This window comes from Psittacula echo (assembly GCF_963264785.1).
Source record: "Psittacula echo genome assembly, chromosome: 7".
In the NCBI taxonomy this organism is placed as follows: Eukaryota; Metazoa; Chordata; class Aves; order Psittaciformes; family Psittacidae; genus Psittacula; species Psittacula echo.
The window spans coordinates 61,358,856-61,373,045 of NC_137740.1; the positions used below are offsets into that span (position 1 = coordinate 61,358,856).

Here is a 14,190-nt window from a genome sequence, read left to right on the forward strand (position 1 = left end):
CTGTCCAGCATCATGATTCTAAACCACCACCTCAGTGCTGCACACTCCAGTGGTTCACATTTCTTCTTGTAATTTTATTCATTCATAGCTTTGCATCCAGTTGAGTGCTGAGTCTCACTGTCTTAGCCCTTGAACAGCAAACTCCTGGCTGGGATGAACCTGGGCGAGGACATCTGCAATCAGCTCCAAGTGATGCTGGAGCCAAAGGACCATGTGCGGAACAGAACACCAGATGCCAAAACCAGGTCTTGGGTTATACAAGTATGCACAGTGTCTGGTCTAAGTTATTTGTGAACTTTTGAGGTACAGTGTTTAGTGTTGGGGGCTTAGAAAATATACACTGTTTTTTATCAAAAATATTTATACATTCGGTTACAACATATTGCTTTTACCCAATCTACGTTCTGGAGGACAGTGGCCTGTATGTTAACAAGTATTTCACTGAGTTGCAGGATGTTCGCTTGGCCACTGCTTAACACTAACGAAGTGGTATAATTAAATTACTTGCCTGGACATAAGAATACATTACAACTTCCAAATATACATGTTCACAGCATGTATACATTGAAAATCCTTATGTTTTCTAAAAGTGATATGATATTGTACAGCAGATAGAGGATGATCTAGGTGGTTAGATACAGACTGGTTAACTTAGCTGTCCACTCGGCGAGTGGGAAAGGCATGGGTTTGAGTACAGATGTGGCTGGATGGGCCTGGGAAATGCATACATTTTGCTCTGTGGGATTAGACTGAGCAACATCCTCCTCACATTCTTCAGATCAACCAGGGTTTTAAGCCATGCTTAAAGAGCTTAAAGGCAAAACTGTTTGGCAAGTGGCTTTGGTAAACTTTCCGGATTTTTCTGGATTTCTTTGTTGTAATGGAAGCACTTACACTGTTGTTATCTCAAAGGCAAGGCGTTTAACAGTTTTCCTAATAAATACCATAGAAAATTTACAAAACAAGGCATATCTGTTCTCCATACCATTATTTTAAGAACACAAGAGGAAGGTGTACATAGAAATGTGTAGTTTTATAGACTGCACATGATAATGTGTTAACTGAAATCATTTGCCTTCTCCAGCTAGAGCCATGTTCTGTGCAAGTGTCATCAAGATCCCAAACTTCTATCTCCGTGTGGCTGTGATCACCTAGCTCAGAGTCTGCTTTCCCCGTATAAGGCAGACACTTTAAGAAGTGATGTGATCTGCTGTGAGAGAAACAGTGCAGACCCCATGTATGCCCATGTGTGGGAAGCTTAATACAGCTGGGTTCACCAACTCAAGAACTCCGTAGACCTGCTTTCCAGTGCTCAGATAAAAAACAATATACAAAGAAGCCACTCTTCACAAGAGTGTCAAAACAGTACTTGAAAGGATCTTCATGTGATTTAAAAAGACAAACCAAGCTACAGGTGGCACAGAGAGCAATAGAAGGGTGGGTATTCTTCTGAGAGAGGCATTCTTGTGAGCCAGTCAGCTGGGGTTTCACAGTGTCTGGAAGTTAACACCAATCAGCAATGTAATCAAAATCTCTGAACATTTCCTGCTCTTCTTCTGAAAGTATCCTGGGTTCGCGAGGTGGAGTGAGGATAGGTGCTTCAGAGGTAAATTCATCATCAAAATTGCTAACGTCTTCTCGTCCTCTAATGGTGGGTACAAAAGGAGGCTTCACTTTCTTGGCCAGTAAAGCATTCCAATCTATTAGCTGTAAGATAAACCAACCACAGTTTAGTTTCCCCTCTCTACTTCTTTGTGTTCTTAGAAATATTACTAGTCTGTACTCACCCTGAAGAAGTGATGCTTTTTCACATCCTCAGCATCTTTCTCTCCAGCGCCAAGACGCCGCTCTGGATTTCTTCGTAGCAGCTGAGAAAACATGCATGATTTCAGTGCAGAAATTCAGGGAAAGGGGAGGAATGAGGGAGGCTGAGAGCTACTGTGTAAGAGCCAGCACCAAGATGGACAGTGACCCCAAGGAAAGTCTTGGTCCTCAAAGAAGTGGAAGATGACGCTTTAGCTTTACACAGGTCAAGTGGCAGCAGTGCTCTTCTAGCACAACTCCAGCAGCAGTTCAGCTACGAGCAGCCAGAGAGAGAGCAGGCACAGACTGCAGGTCTGTGGGACTGAGACTTGGTGCCTGAAGTGATCGGTGGGTCTGGTGTTAAGCAGAGAGAGTCAGAATTGTGCTGGAGAGGATACAGGATTTAAATGAACTAGTATTTCTTGCTTGGCTCATAAAAGAGAGCCCGCTCTGCTGTCTCTGGTGCTTTAACTTATACGCTGCAGCAGGTTCCTGAATTGGGTGCTAGACTGCCACTCTGTGTCAGACACCTATGTGGAGGGGCTGCTTCCAAAGACACTGAATCACCTCCAGTAAACGGTACCAACTGGGGTAAACTTCTACTTTAGACAGGTTCAAGTATCTTTTTCAGGTAAGCAGAGGCACTGCACTAAGGAACAGCACTAGTAATGATCATAATCAACATCAGCTGTTCTTTGCCAAGGGGACTGCAGATGCCACATGCAGTGTTCCCTGCCCCAGTTGGAAGGAATCTAGAGAGATTTAGAAGTCTTTGAATTAAAATATTCATGTGACAATGTTAATCTACCAAATAGGTCAATGCAGCAGTGTTCTGCTAGGAAAAGAGAGCTGAACTTCTCTAGTTAGACCAGGAAACTGAGTTCAGGGAGAAAATAGAGCTTCTAGTGTTTTAGTTTTTAAAGTGAAAAACTTGATCCTGAATGAAGTGGAATGGCACTGAGAGGTTTCATTTAAGGTGATGGGCAGCATGGCATGGCCTAAATGGAGCAGATGAAATTTACTTGTAGAAAAAAAAAACCACCAGGCATAGGTTCTTCAAGTGTTTTGTTCCTCACGAAAGCAATTAATTTCCTTAATTGGGATAAGAGGGGAATGTAGTAGTATTATGACTATGATGTTCTTACCCGTCTCATTATAGAGATGGCCTCTGTAGACAGGAACCGTGGATATCTTACTTCATCATTTACAATACTGTCAAACACCTCCTCTTCATCATCTCCAGGGAAAGGAGACTATAAGGCAAGTAATGAGATACTATTAACCAGCTTAAACATCGCTTAAAGGTGAAAAGATGTGTCTAATTCCAAACCAGCAGCTGAATATACCCTGAAATGAAGTCTTCTTGTTCCCAGAAACCAAATATGGTAGTTTTCCATGAGGAAGAGAGAAAAGGCAAGTTGGTGTTGTCCCTTAAAACTCCTACTGCAGGATCTGGCTTTACAAATATGTTTTTAGAAGTAGAAACACCTAAAACAGGGATGATCTTTAAACTATTGACACAAGATACACAGGGAATGTGGGAAGTATGGATCAGCTTTTCTTCAGGACAGCTGCCATCCACAAGTAACATGGTCCAGACTGATTTGTTTTTGTTGTATCTTTAGCATGTGACAGCTCCAGGGATTTCACTCTTCTGAAGTGGCCTGACAGATACCCTAGAAGCTTTTTGTCTTTTAACACATAGGCCATCTATGTACTACCTGGGAGATACTCGAACAGAATGGTCTGGAAGGTAAAGCAGCATACACAAGGTAAATAATTACTCAGTAGTAATTTATTTATACTAGCTCATTTACATGGAACTGGGGCACTCTGTTTTAGTGCAGGTGTAATTCAGATGGTAAACAGCATTGTCTTGGACCAGCTACAACTCATTCACTTCTACAGCTACTGATAATTCAAGCTCATGGCATGATCATCAACTTCTATAGCATTACAGCAGCTAGTATCAGGTAAGTGGCTGTTCAGTGTTTAATACTTCTTAAACACATTAAGATGCTCACTGTAAAACCAGGTATGCCTGTACATACTGGGTATGGAAGTACTGATGCAACTGTGATAGGTAGAACACACTGAATGTTGGCAGGCCAGTATCTTGAGTTTTGTTACCTTTTTACACATATATTAATGACTCCACTGTATCTTACTAGAACTTACCTCACCCACTAGCATCTCATAGATAAGTACACCAAGACCCCACCAGTCCACAGCTCTTGTATAGGAAGTTTCTGTCAGGACCTCTGGAGCAAGAAATTCTGGTGTGCCACAGAACGTGCTTGTTCTGTCTCCAAATCCCATTCCTGAAAAGTTAGTGAATGAAAAGCAAGCACTTAAGGAATTTGTTTGTAGCTGATGTCACAGTGAATATTTCAGCACCTACTGCATATACTAAATTCCCTCTTAGGCTATCTAAAAGCTAAACGTGGAGGAGAGGCCATACAAACTGAAGAAGGAAATGGACTTTTCCGTATCTTCTTCCTGTGATCAGGGGGACACACTAATTTCAGTTGCTACCTCCATTTTTTGTCTTAATTGAAAGGTAGTTGCCAGTAATGGAATGCTTGAAAGTACCATTCTATCATCTAGGCTTCCTTTTTGGGATAAATGTCACCTTTCTAGCTGTTAGTATACTCTGCATGTCATTTCCACATTCTTAGAGTTGCAACTATTTCAGAGTTAAACAAATAAGACAATGAACTTGTAAAAAGTAACAGCAAGGTATGGATTGTACTGGTACTTCATTGTACAGTCTTAATTAACATGTTTAGAACGAGGAAAAAACACTGCTTTTTCTGCTAACTTGCAAAATGCAGCAGTGCGCATTCTGAATAAGCAGAAATACGATGAAGTAGGAATCAGAGCAGGAGATGCACACAACTGAAAAAGGTCAGTAAAAAAAACAGCGCTATGCTCAGAGGCTCCCACTATTTCCCTACTAAGGAACTGCCCCTTACTCCACGTTTGTACAGTCTATTCAAATGATAGAGGGTAAGGACACACGCGGCACAGTTGGCAGTCCAAAAGTCTCAAGGAACAGACAAGAGTAAGACAGACTGCAGAATTCCCCTGGAAAGAAAACGTAAGGGCCAGTACCTTCTTTGCAAAGACCGAAGTCAGCAATTTTCACAAAGCCTTCTGTGTCCAGCAATAAGTTATCCAACTTCAAATCCCTAAGGGAACATTTGCAAACAGAATTGCATCACTGATGTTCCTTCAGCACTATTCAGGATAGCTGAAATCCCTCTGTTGGGAATGGGTTAGTGACTACTTACCTATACACGATCTTGTGTTCATGTAAATACTGAAGTCCAAGAACCACACATGCAGCATAGAATCTGTTGAAAAAGTTGAAGTGGAAATGGCAAGGGCTTTTAGTCTTCCTTTTCAGAGTGCAAAGTCCATTATTATCAATCTTTTTTATTAACCATCCTCTGAAGATTACTGATTGGTTTTTCAAGTACAGATTACAAGGTCAGAGTTTTTAAAGCCAGATGGCAAAGATGCTTAAACTTGCAGCTTTCAAGCTGTAGGATGTTCGCTTGGCCTGGAGGATGAATTTTCTGTAGTATCTACTGCCAGGGCACTGAAGGATTTCCAATTTGGCTTATTACTTCTTTTTTTTTTAGCCTTGTCTGCTATTTTGTCATTTTGCTTTTTACGTAATCTCTTTTTTTAGAAAGTATTATAGACCTTAAATGTTTGTAATTTTTGAATTCAGTGTAGACTCAGGCACATTAAACCTGAATGCGTCGTCTTCTAGGACAAAGACTTAGAATCTCCGACCCTTCTTAAACAGTATTTACTGAGATGACGTGATGTAGAGGCATGTGGGGATACAGTTCTAATCTGCTGAACAAAATGCCCTTCACATAATGCCACAAAAAGGGATGGATACTCACACTGCTCTGGGTTCAGAGAAGACATCAGTATGAATGTGCATCATCAGATCCCCACCAGCAGCGTATTCCATTACAAAGCAAACGTGATCTTTGGTTTGGAAACAAGCAAAAAGGTTCACCAAGAAGGGATGTCTTACACTATTCACAGTTTCAAATATTCGCTTTTCACACATCAAGCTGCAAACAGAAAGTCAGTACAAATTTAAAGCTTTAAGTAACAGTTTTTCAACTCTCAGAAACTATTGGCAATTGATGCCGTATATTTTTCCTCTAATATTCTTCTGGATAAGGCAAGAACATTTTTTGTTCTGATAGAGATTTTAATACTTGCTCACACATTAAGTTGATGCCAAGATTTCCACAGTCACATTTGGCCTTCACCAGCGAACAAGTAAATCTAGCAGTCCATGAAAATTGTATCCTGCCAATTCTCCTTCCAAATACATTAAGTGGAAAACAGTATCAATACTAGAGACATCTAATTCCAGAATATTTCTCCTTAAGCCAATTGGTTGATTTGTAGCTTATTCTAAGTGCAGTTACCTTTCCTCCTGCAAGTCAAATGAATATGGTCATCACTATTAAACAGTTGTAAAAGCACTTTCTTGCACTAAAACTAGACAGTTTTGTAACTGCCACTTCCAAGCAAAGCAAAATCTGAGGTTTGGGCAGAAAGCAGAGCATAAACAGGGCTTAAGGGAAAATATGATGGACGAAGTATGACAGTATGTTACAGGCTGAGAAAAACCATTATAGGGGTTTCTGCCACTGAACAGAACAGTCACGGTCCTTCTGAAATGGGACGGAATTCTATAGAACAACTTATGAGAATAAAAATTGCAACAGACCCTCAATGAGAAACAGCATCAGCTTCAAGTCACAGGCATGGTAAGAGAGGCACTAACACTGGGCTACACTGCTCCCTCCTTGCCTCAGGAGGACTGCACATCTGCAGCAGCCAAGCAGGGAGATGACAGCTTGTTCTGCTCTTTCACTGAATTTAACTACTGTTTGGTAAGGCTCACAGTTGTGCTGCATGCAGAAAGAGAACAGCTGATTTATGGAATCCATGTTACAAACTGACCTGTCCACTTCATCACGAGCAACAATATCTCCTTTCTTTAAGGCTTTAATAGCAAACATCTCATTTGTGTTTTTGTACTCTGCCAGCAGCACCTAAAACAGAAGGTAAGGGATTCATTTATGAGCTATACCCAGTTTTTGATAAAGCCTTGACATTTGTTATCACCTTTTGACATTTACCTTTCCAAAATGTCCTCTGCCCAGTACAGCACAACATCTGAAATCCTTCAGACTGAATTGAAATCGTTGTTGTGATCTATGTAAATGAAACAACAGTCAAAAATCTTCTAGTTGGTTAACTTTTAAGAAAGAGTATCTAAATCAACAACAAAACCACTTCATTATTACCTTCTGTCTTCAGGCTCTCGGGTGTTGGTGTATTTTATGTCTGAATGGGGAGGATCAGACTCGCAGATTATTTCAGGCTGGAGTTTTGGGACAATACTATTTCTGCCATTTTCAAAATCAAAAGTTGTTACTTCATCCTGTGAAGAAAAACAAGGCTGAAGATTTAAAACTGGTTGTGAAGGCAAATGAATGCAGACATTTTACTGGAGGCCTGTGAAATTTGTAACACAAGATTTATCCAAGCTAAAATAGACTTCCAGATGATACAGAGAAACAAGGGTTGAGTGATGAAGCCTATTGCTCCAGTCATTCTGCTTTTTGTTAATAAAACCGTTTTTTCTCTGAATACTCTAATGATTTGGGGCTTTTGTTATTTCTGTGTAGGAACCAATGCCATGGAGAGTTAAACACACCAACCACACAAACATTTTGCCACCAAGAGTAATTGGAGCTTTTTGCAGAGACAGTTCTGTACGTGTGAGTTAAGGGAGCATATGCTGAAACATAAGGGGAGAAATCCATCATAAAGATGCCAATGCTGCAACCTTGTTAAACTGTAGAGGCCAAAATACTTAGTTACTTGCCTGAGATGGCACATCAGGAGCCTTTATCTCAGAGGAAGACTCACATATTTCCCCAAGGGAAGATGCACGCGGTGGAGCAGGTGGAGGCTCAGGCTCAAGTTCAAAGTCCAACTTGGCTACAGCAGAGTCACTGGCAAGGAAATAAATAACTCCTCAGTGTACAGCAGCCATCATTTTACTGGTATGAAAACCAATTTAAACCTGCATGTTATGTAGATTCCTCCTAAAACCAATCGGTGCATGTAAATCTGTCTATAAAATGGATGAGCAAAATTAACACACTGAGAGGTCTGTAGTCTTGCGCAGTAAATAGACTTGACACCCATTACATACATTAGCACATAAGCATCTCACTGTTATTCTTAAATAGTACTTAAAACCAGTAGATATTCCCTACCTTGCTGGCAGTGTGAGCTCAGGAATGCTTGCATCAACCACTGGCCCGGTAGCAGGCACTGGTGCTTGAGGGCTGAAGGTGCCAGAGTGATTTACTGTAGGAATAGCTCTTCTCACCAGCCTTCCCCAAGTGGCAATGTTAATATTCATTTGAGGAGCTCTGAGAAATGTTTTGCCTATGGATATTGTGAAAAAAAAAAGAAAAGAGAGTGCAAGTCATTTCCTTACTTATTACCAAAAGCTCTAATTAAAAACATTAATTCATATTAATCAGTTCATGAAGAACAAACTGAATTTGTCATATTCCTTATAAGTTCCTAATTATTCATGTTAACTGTTAATGCATAATAAGGAATTCTAAACCAAAACATTTCTAAATGCAATGCCGTATCCTTGATTATCGACAGCTTTCTTCACAGGTAAATATTAGATCTCTGCATAAAAGAGATCACAAATCCATATCATTTTTAAGCTTTACATGTTTATATTAAACAATCACCTTGCTGTTTTGAAAAGATTTTCTTCTGCCTCTGGAGTTTTGGTCTTCTTTCAATAACAGGATTAAAAAATGTAACCTGCAGTTCAAATAATGGGTGTTAGAATTCAAGTTTCAGGACAAAATGCATTCTTAACAGTTTAAGGACAATTTCTTAAACTCTTCTGCAACGTAACACTTACACTGTATAATATATAGTTATATAATAAGTATGCTCACGTGCTCAAAAGAAACATCCTTACCTCTGCAAACAGAGTACCCTGGGGTTCAAGATAGAGACACATGCCATGCCGTTGGTTATCCAGGAAATCTTCCAACCTCAGGAACTTGACTGCGCACAAAGATCTCCAGTCACGCCAATAAACAGAGATTTCCAATTCACGTGACTACGACAGGAAACATACACACAGGAAATTACTTACTGGCAATTGTTCTGCAAGAGGTACCTCTGTGCTACTGTAACATCTAGCAACTCAAGGACTGAGGTGCAGAGCTGTTACTTCAAAGGAGTGTCACTTTTAGAGAAGTACTGTAAAAATTCTATGACATGGCTTTACCGAAACATCCAAACTACCTGATACTAAGGAGAAACTGATGATCCTTTATAAGGAATTTAAGCTTATCCATCACAGGCTAAAAACATTATGGCAGTTTAGAGGCAGAAAAGGTAACATTTCTGCAGTGCCAGCCCAGCATAACAGCTTAACCTCTGGGAGCTCATTCTGTTAAGGATGGGAATACTCACACATTTCAGAAGGTAATGCAGCAACAGGAAAAGAAAACAGGCAACATACTGAAATTAATCTAAGAATTGACTATGGCTGTCAGTGAATTAAGAGCACATTTTTACCCTGTCTAGTTCCAGTGTAAATTTCTGATCCCAGGACTGATTGGAAATAGGCTTCCAGCTAGTTTGACCAACCACAGTGTTATCCAGCTTCAGTACAGCACAGACTTCATCTGTAAAAGTAAAGCACACAAACTCAGCTTAAATCTTTAAGAAGATTTTCCACAAACAAAAAATCTTCAGTACAGTTCCCTTTAGAAAACGTAATCTCATATTTAACTGGTTCTTGTGGACATAATAGTGCAGTTGTGCTTTTGTTCCTTTTCTTCTTAAACAGATGAAGAAACAGCCAAGTTTAAAGCTTCAAATCAATGTAGCATTTTACGTTACGGAACAGGGCATGCACATTGAAACATAAATGCATGAAAATAAGAGAAGGCAGAGTATACTGAACTGGACAAGTCATCATTTTTCAGAAGGTTTCTGCTACTCCCACTTTTAATTTTACTGGTTCTGCCAATGAAAGACGTTCTGGCTTCATTTGGACTCCAACCAGGTAGCGTAATCGAGGTGGCTTTGGATCGGCCAGGGACGTTTTCCAAGATATCTTGGCAGCCCATCAGCCTCACTTCCAGGGTACCTAGAATAAAGACAGACAGGGATTTATCAGACAGGTCTGTTACTGAGTAAATGAAGTGAATGACTAATGTTGATTTATGGCAATAGCTCACATTCTGATCCTCACAGGCTACAACAGAAGTATCTGATGAAATTAAAAGACAGATCTGAGACAAATATACTGAAAATAAGCACTAGAAGACAAATATGTGGGACTCAACCTCCTAGAAGGAGCAGCAGTTCACCAAAATGACACAAAGTAAGTTTTCGTTGTGTCTCAGAAGTATCTTTGTTTCCTTCACCTAAGATCTGCCCTGGGTTCAAGCTATAGGCAATACCACTTCTTAAGATGACAAATCTTGTTTCTCATTGAAGTGATGGATCTTGCAGATGGGACAATAACAATTTTCCTTGAGCTTTATATAACCAATTAATAGTGGATACATTGCTGCAGTAATAAAAATTAACACATTCACTATTGAAACACATTGACTATGTATTTGTTTCAGAAGCATTCAGAAATCACATTTGTCTGCTTCATGCTGAAGTCAAATTCGAGTTACTGCATAATCTAAAATCACTGAATTGTTCCAGCTTCACTGAATTTGGATTTATAAAAGCTGAGACAAGACGCTACTCTTCAGAGTTTTCTACATCTTTACCCAAATGAGCTTTAGAGGCTGCTGTTCTAATTTAAGAGAGTTTCCTCCAGCAGCACATACGAATGGTCGGCTTACCTCATCCTGTACAAGATAGCATCTCTAAGACTGTGACACCACTGCCACCAACAAAATTAACTATTAAAGTGGTGAAATCATCCAGTTCATAATCATGCTGTCACCAGAACTGCAGCTCCCAAATACAATGTTCTGACAGCACATGTACTTTTAAAGTTTCACAGTTAAGTACTCTTTTTTTAACAGAAACTTAAGTCAGACTTGACCTAAAAATGGTCTGGCCACATTACAGCCCACAGAATAGACATCAAGAAACCGATCAGAGAAGAAATCCCATCCTGCAGGGAACTAACAGCTGTAAGTGACCTCTAAGTATTAGGTTATCAAGATAAAGAGATGCTATTGGCTCCCAAAACAGGATAAAAGAATACTTTATTCCCAACCTCTGTTTACGGGGTGAAATAAATTAATACATAAATAAAAAGCAGAAAGGCTATAATCTTATATAAGGACAGAAAGATCTGTTGATGCACTTTAAAATGACATAGCACTGATCTATTTTTCACAAAGAGTTAGAGGCAAAACAGAAAGACACCGTTCACTTAAATCCAGTTCAATACAAAAAGCTCTTTGTGTAGCCATTACGAAAGTGAAACTATGAAGAACACTTCACAAGCTTGTAACTCTGTTCTGATAACTGCATTATACAAACTGTTCACGTGCATCAGTAAATTACATTTAAAGAGGAATTACCTGTCACTACAATGCATCTGACCCATGATTATATATTGTGCTTTCTACTCTTTACTACATGTCCCATTGAACCAAAATGGAGGACAAGAAGACTCGCTCCATTTTCTTGTTACTGCAGAAGAGTTCCTCTTTTTGTTTTAAACTATAACCCCCCAGTACTTCACAACTAGATTCTGGTTTCACTTATACATGTATAAGGAGAGTAACATTTGAGTTACTGATTGTTTCTGTAATAAACTTACTCCCTTGATGGTTACATATAAAATGGTTTAGGAAACAAAACACCAAACCTATCTGTACTAGGAATTCTTATACAACCACTTATTACATAAATTTAGTAAAGTCACGTATTCCCAAGTAGTTACAAGTATTTGTTTTTTCTTTAAGAACACCGGGAGGCAAATGTTTAGGAACTTTGTGAAAGCATGGTTCATCTCTTGTAACAGTTTACTTCCTCTGAAGAACAATTCCAGGTGGACACACACTATGAGAAGTTCCTAAGTCTCGTATATAACGTACTGTTCCCTCACAGTAAGCCAAGTCTCAAACCCAAAAATAATCCACATTTAATTGCAAGGCAAACAATTCACACAGTGAATAGAGGCTTCAGTAGTTCCGTGCATGCTTCTTAGGATCTTCCTCTTTGGTTTAGGAATAGAACACATGTTTTGGTAGCACAAATGTCACCTTCTGGAAAGCCAGTGTGGTCCAGTGGGTAAAATAAAGACTGGGCAAAAAGCTGGGTGCCTATCTCCAGCTCTGCCACTCACTTGTTATACGATCAGGGCAAGTCACTTAACCCTTCTGCACCTCAGTTGCCCCTTTTGTAAAACGGGGATAATTTTATCCACCGTTTAACATTCTTGATAATAAAAGATGAAAGGCATTAGGTAAACGCTAGTAGTACCATTCCATAGTGACCTAACTTCGCTTTTTCAATAGGATTATAAAAAGGCCAACAAATAAATCAAAGAAACTTATCTGCATTGCTTTGGTGCACAGACACTTGGAAATTCTAAATGCCTTGGTCTAGGAAAAGAACGACAATGAAGTATGTCCAGAAAGAAATAAAGTTAGCATTAAAGCCTTGTTCTAAACCACTGAATAAAGTCGGAAAAAAAGGTTCCATAAATCTTACCTGTTAAAGCTGCTGGTTTGGACAGCGTACTGTACTGGTTCTGAGTAGATATTACACTTTGACGAGGACTTAACGTGGGTGAAGAGACCAATGAAAGCTCCTCTATGATAATACTGCTTTTGGGATGGTTTTTAGGAAGTTCATTCAATCTCTGTTCCAGTGAATACTTCAAGAGGTCCAACTTCTGGCTTGATTCATTAAATCTTGCTTGAGCCTTCTTAGAACAAGAAAAAATAATGAAATATTTCATATCTTTTTTTGCCTTGAAAGAGCATTTAAAATAAAGTATCAGAAATTGTAATGACATAAATTACTTCTGAAAGTGCCTTTCTGTCAGTGACCTTCCCAGATCCAAGTAACTTCATCACATTCTTTGCACCTTCTGCTACAGCATACTCTATCCTAAAGTGATGCCGTAATTCTTCCATTCGGAGTTCAAGAGGGCTTATCACAGGTTTTGCTGCAAAGAGATATAAGCAATCTTCAATGAAGACCATGCCCAGGTTTAATTGCTTTAATAGTAACTCTTCCCCCATATAAATAGAGGGCAGAAAACAAGAAAAAAGGGGAAAAAGGAGCAAGATGCTGATTTGATATTCCAAAAAAAAAAAAAAAAAAGCTTGAAGTGTGTCATAAAAGCAACAGTGAGCTTTTAAGCATCCGCATTTGAAGGAAGAAATAACTGATCAGGGCCTCAATCCAGTAACCAGGTGCTACTCCTTGAAGAGCTGTGATTGCTAATGGATGCGAGAGAAGAATGCATCTTGAGTAAGGGACAAAAGCCATCACTTAGCTGGCAAGAAGGAGGTTTTGAGACTTCCATGTTTCTGAACCATGCTCTGAGGATTAATCGTTCAAGCTACTCTGCAGCTAAGTAGATCCCTGATTGCTTTCTGATAATCCTTCTGCTTCACATGAAATCCCAGGGAATCTGGCTTCTGCCAGCACAGAGAATGTAAGAGGTCCCATATGCTGCCTTCCCCGGCGATTTGGGTTAACCATTGTAACATCCACTCCTTACGCTGTTTAGAACAGAATTAGAAAGTTTCCTGGATATATTCTTTTCTGTTTGAAGCTTTAAGAGTAGTAGCAATACAAAAAGGCATCTGAAAGTCCCTTCTAGCTAGAATGCATTTCTTCTTCTTTTGAACTTACAATGTATGTAATTCATGGGCTAAGATGGGGTACTAAAAAATGCCAGAAGTGTCCTAAAAGAGTAAAATCAGCAAAAATTAACCCCTGTCTCACACTGTCACAAACACACAAGCTTTTCACTATCTAGGATATATCCAGGACCTGATTACAAGCTTCTTCGTACAACTTCAATACTAAGAAATGCATACGAATAAAGTTCAAGATTGGCGATGTGCTGATATGCCCACAATTTTATACTCCACTCACACTATAGCTCAGGAGTAATTTTTATTTCTTAATTTTATTTAAAGATTTCCAAAGAAATACACGTTGAAAACTATTTCTGAAATGCACCATGAATATTTCAAGACATTTTAAATCCAGGCTTTTTTCTTTCAAGTTGTTTACTACTCGGTCTAGCCTAAATACCCATAAAGACAGCCAAAATTCACC

The 14,190-nt window shown here is 39.3% G+C and overlaps 2 protein-coding genes across 14 annotated transcripts in view; one reads left to right on the forward strand and one right to left on the reverse strand.

Moving 5' to 3' along the window:
* The window catches only part of GTF2B (general transcription factor IIB), a 31,588-nt gene extending 24,088 nt beyond the window's left edge, over positions 1-7,500 (forward strand). For 7 of the 11 annotated variants that reach the window (XM_080623569.1, XM_080623566.1, XM_080623570.1 and 4 more), the window contains 3 exons: positions 89-1,437; positions 3,429-3,776; positions 7,168-7,500. The gene's annotated coding sequence lies outside the window, so the exon portion shown is untranslated. The remainder of the gene's footprint in view (positions 1-88; positions 1,438-3,428; positions 3,777-7,167) is intronic. The other 4 variants (XM_080623571.1, XM_080623574.1, XM_080623567.1 and 1 more) reach the window with 4 other exon arrangements.
* Positions 1,431-14,190, reverse strand: part of PKN2 (protein kinase N2) — a 49,782-nt gene continuing 37,022 nt past the window's right edge. The window contains exons 5-22 of one of the 3 annotated variants that reach the window (XM_080623563.1): positions 12,918-13,063; positions 12,604-12,817; positions 9,872-10,057; positions 9,481-9,590; positions 8,873-9,016; positions 8,634-8,709; positions 8,136-8,310; positions 7,739-7,868; positions 7,155-7,291; positions 6,987-7,062; positions 6,808-6,899; positions 5,724-5,900; positions 5,097-5,159; positions 4,918-4,994; positions 3,982-4,124; positions 2,949-3,056; positions 1,788-1,868; positions 1,431-1,707 (exon numbers count right to left, since the gene is read on the reverse strand). In XM_080623563.1, the coding sequence (XP_080479689.1) occupies positions 1,504-1,707; positions 1,788-1,868; positions 2,949-3,056; positions 3,982-4,124; positions 4,918-4,994; positions 5,097-5,159; positions 5,724-5,900; positions 6,808-6,899; positions 6,987-7,062; positions 7,155-7,291; positions 7,739-7,868; positions 8,136-8,310; positions 8,634-8,709; positions 8,873-9,016; positions 9,481-9,590; positions 9,872-10,057; positions 12,604-12,817; positions 12,918-13,063 (2,339 nt within the window). In that variant the 3' untranslated portion in view covers positions 1,431-1,503. Of the gene's footprint in view, positions 1,708-1,787; positions 1,869-2,948; positions 3,057-3,981; positions 4,125-4,917; positions 4,995-5,096; positions 5,160-5,723; positions 5,901-6,807; positions 6,900-6,986; positions 7,063-7,154; positions 7,324-7,734; positions 7,869-8,135; positions 8,311-8,633; positions 8,710-8,872; positions 9,017-9,480; positions 9,591-9,871; positions 10,058-12,603; positions 12,821-12,917; positions 13,064-14,190 lie in introns of all 3 variants that reach the window. The other 2 variants (XM_080623564.1, XM_080623562.1) reach the window with 2 other exon arrangements.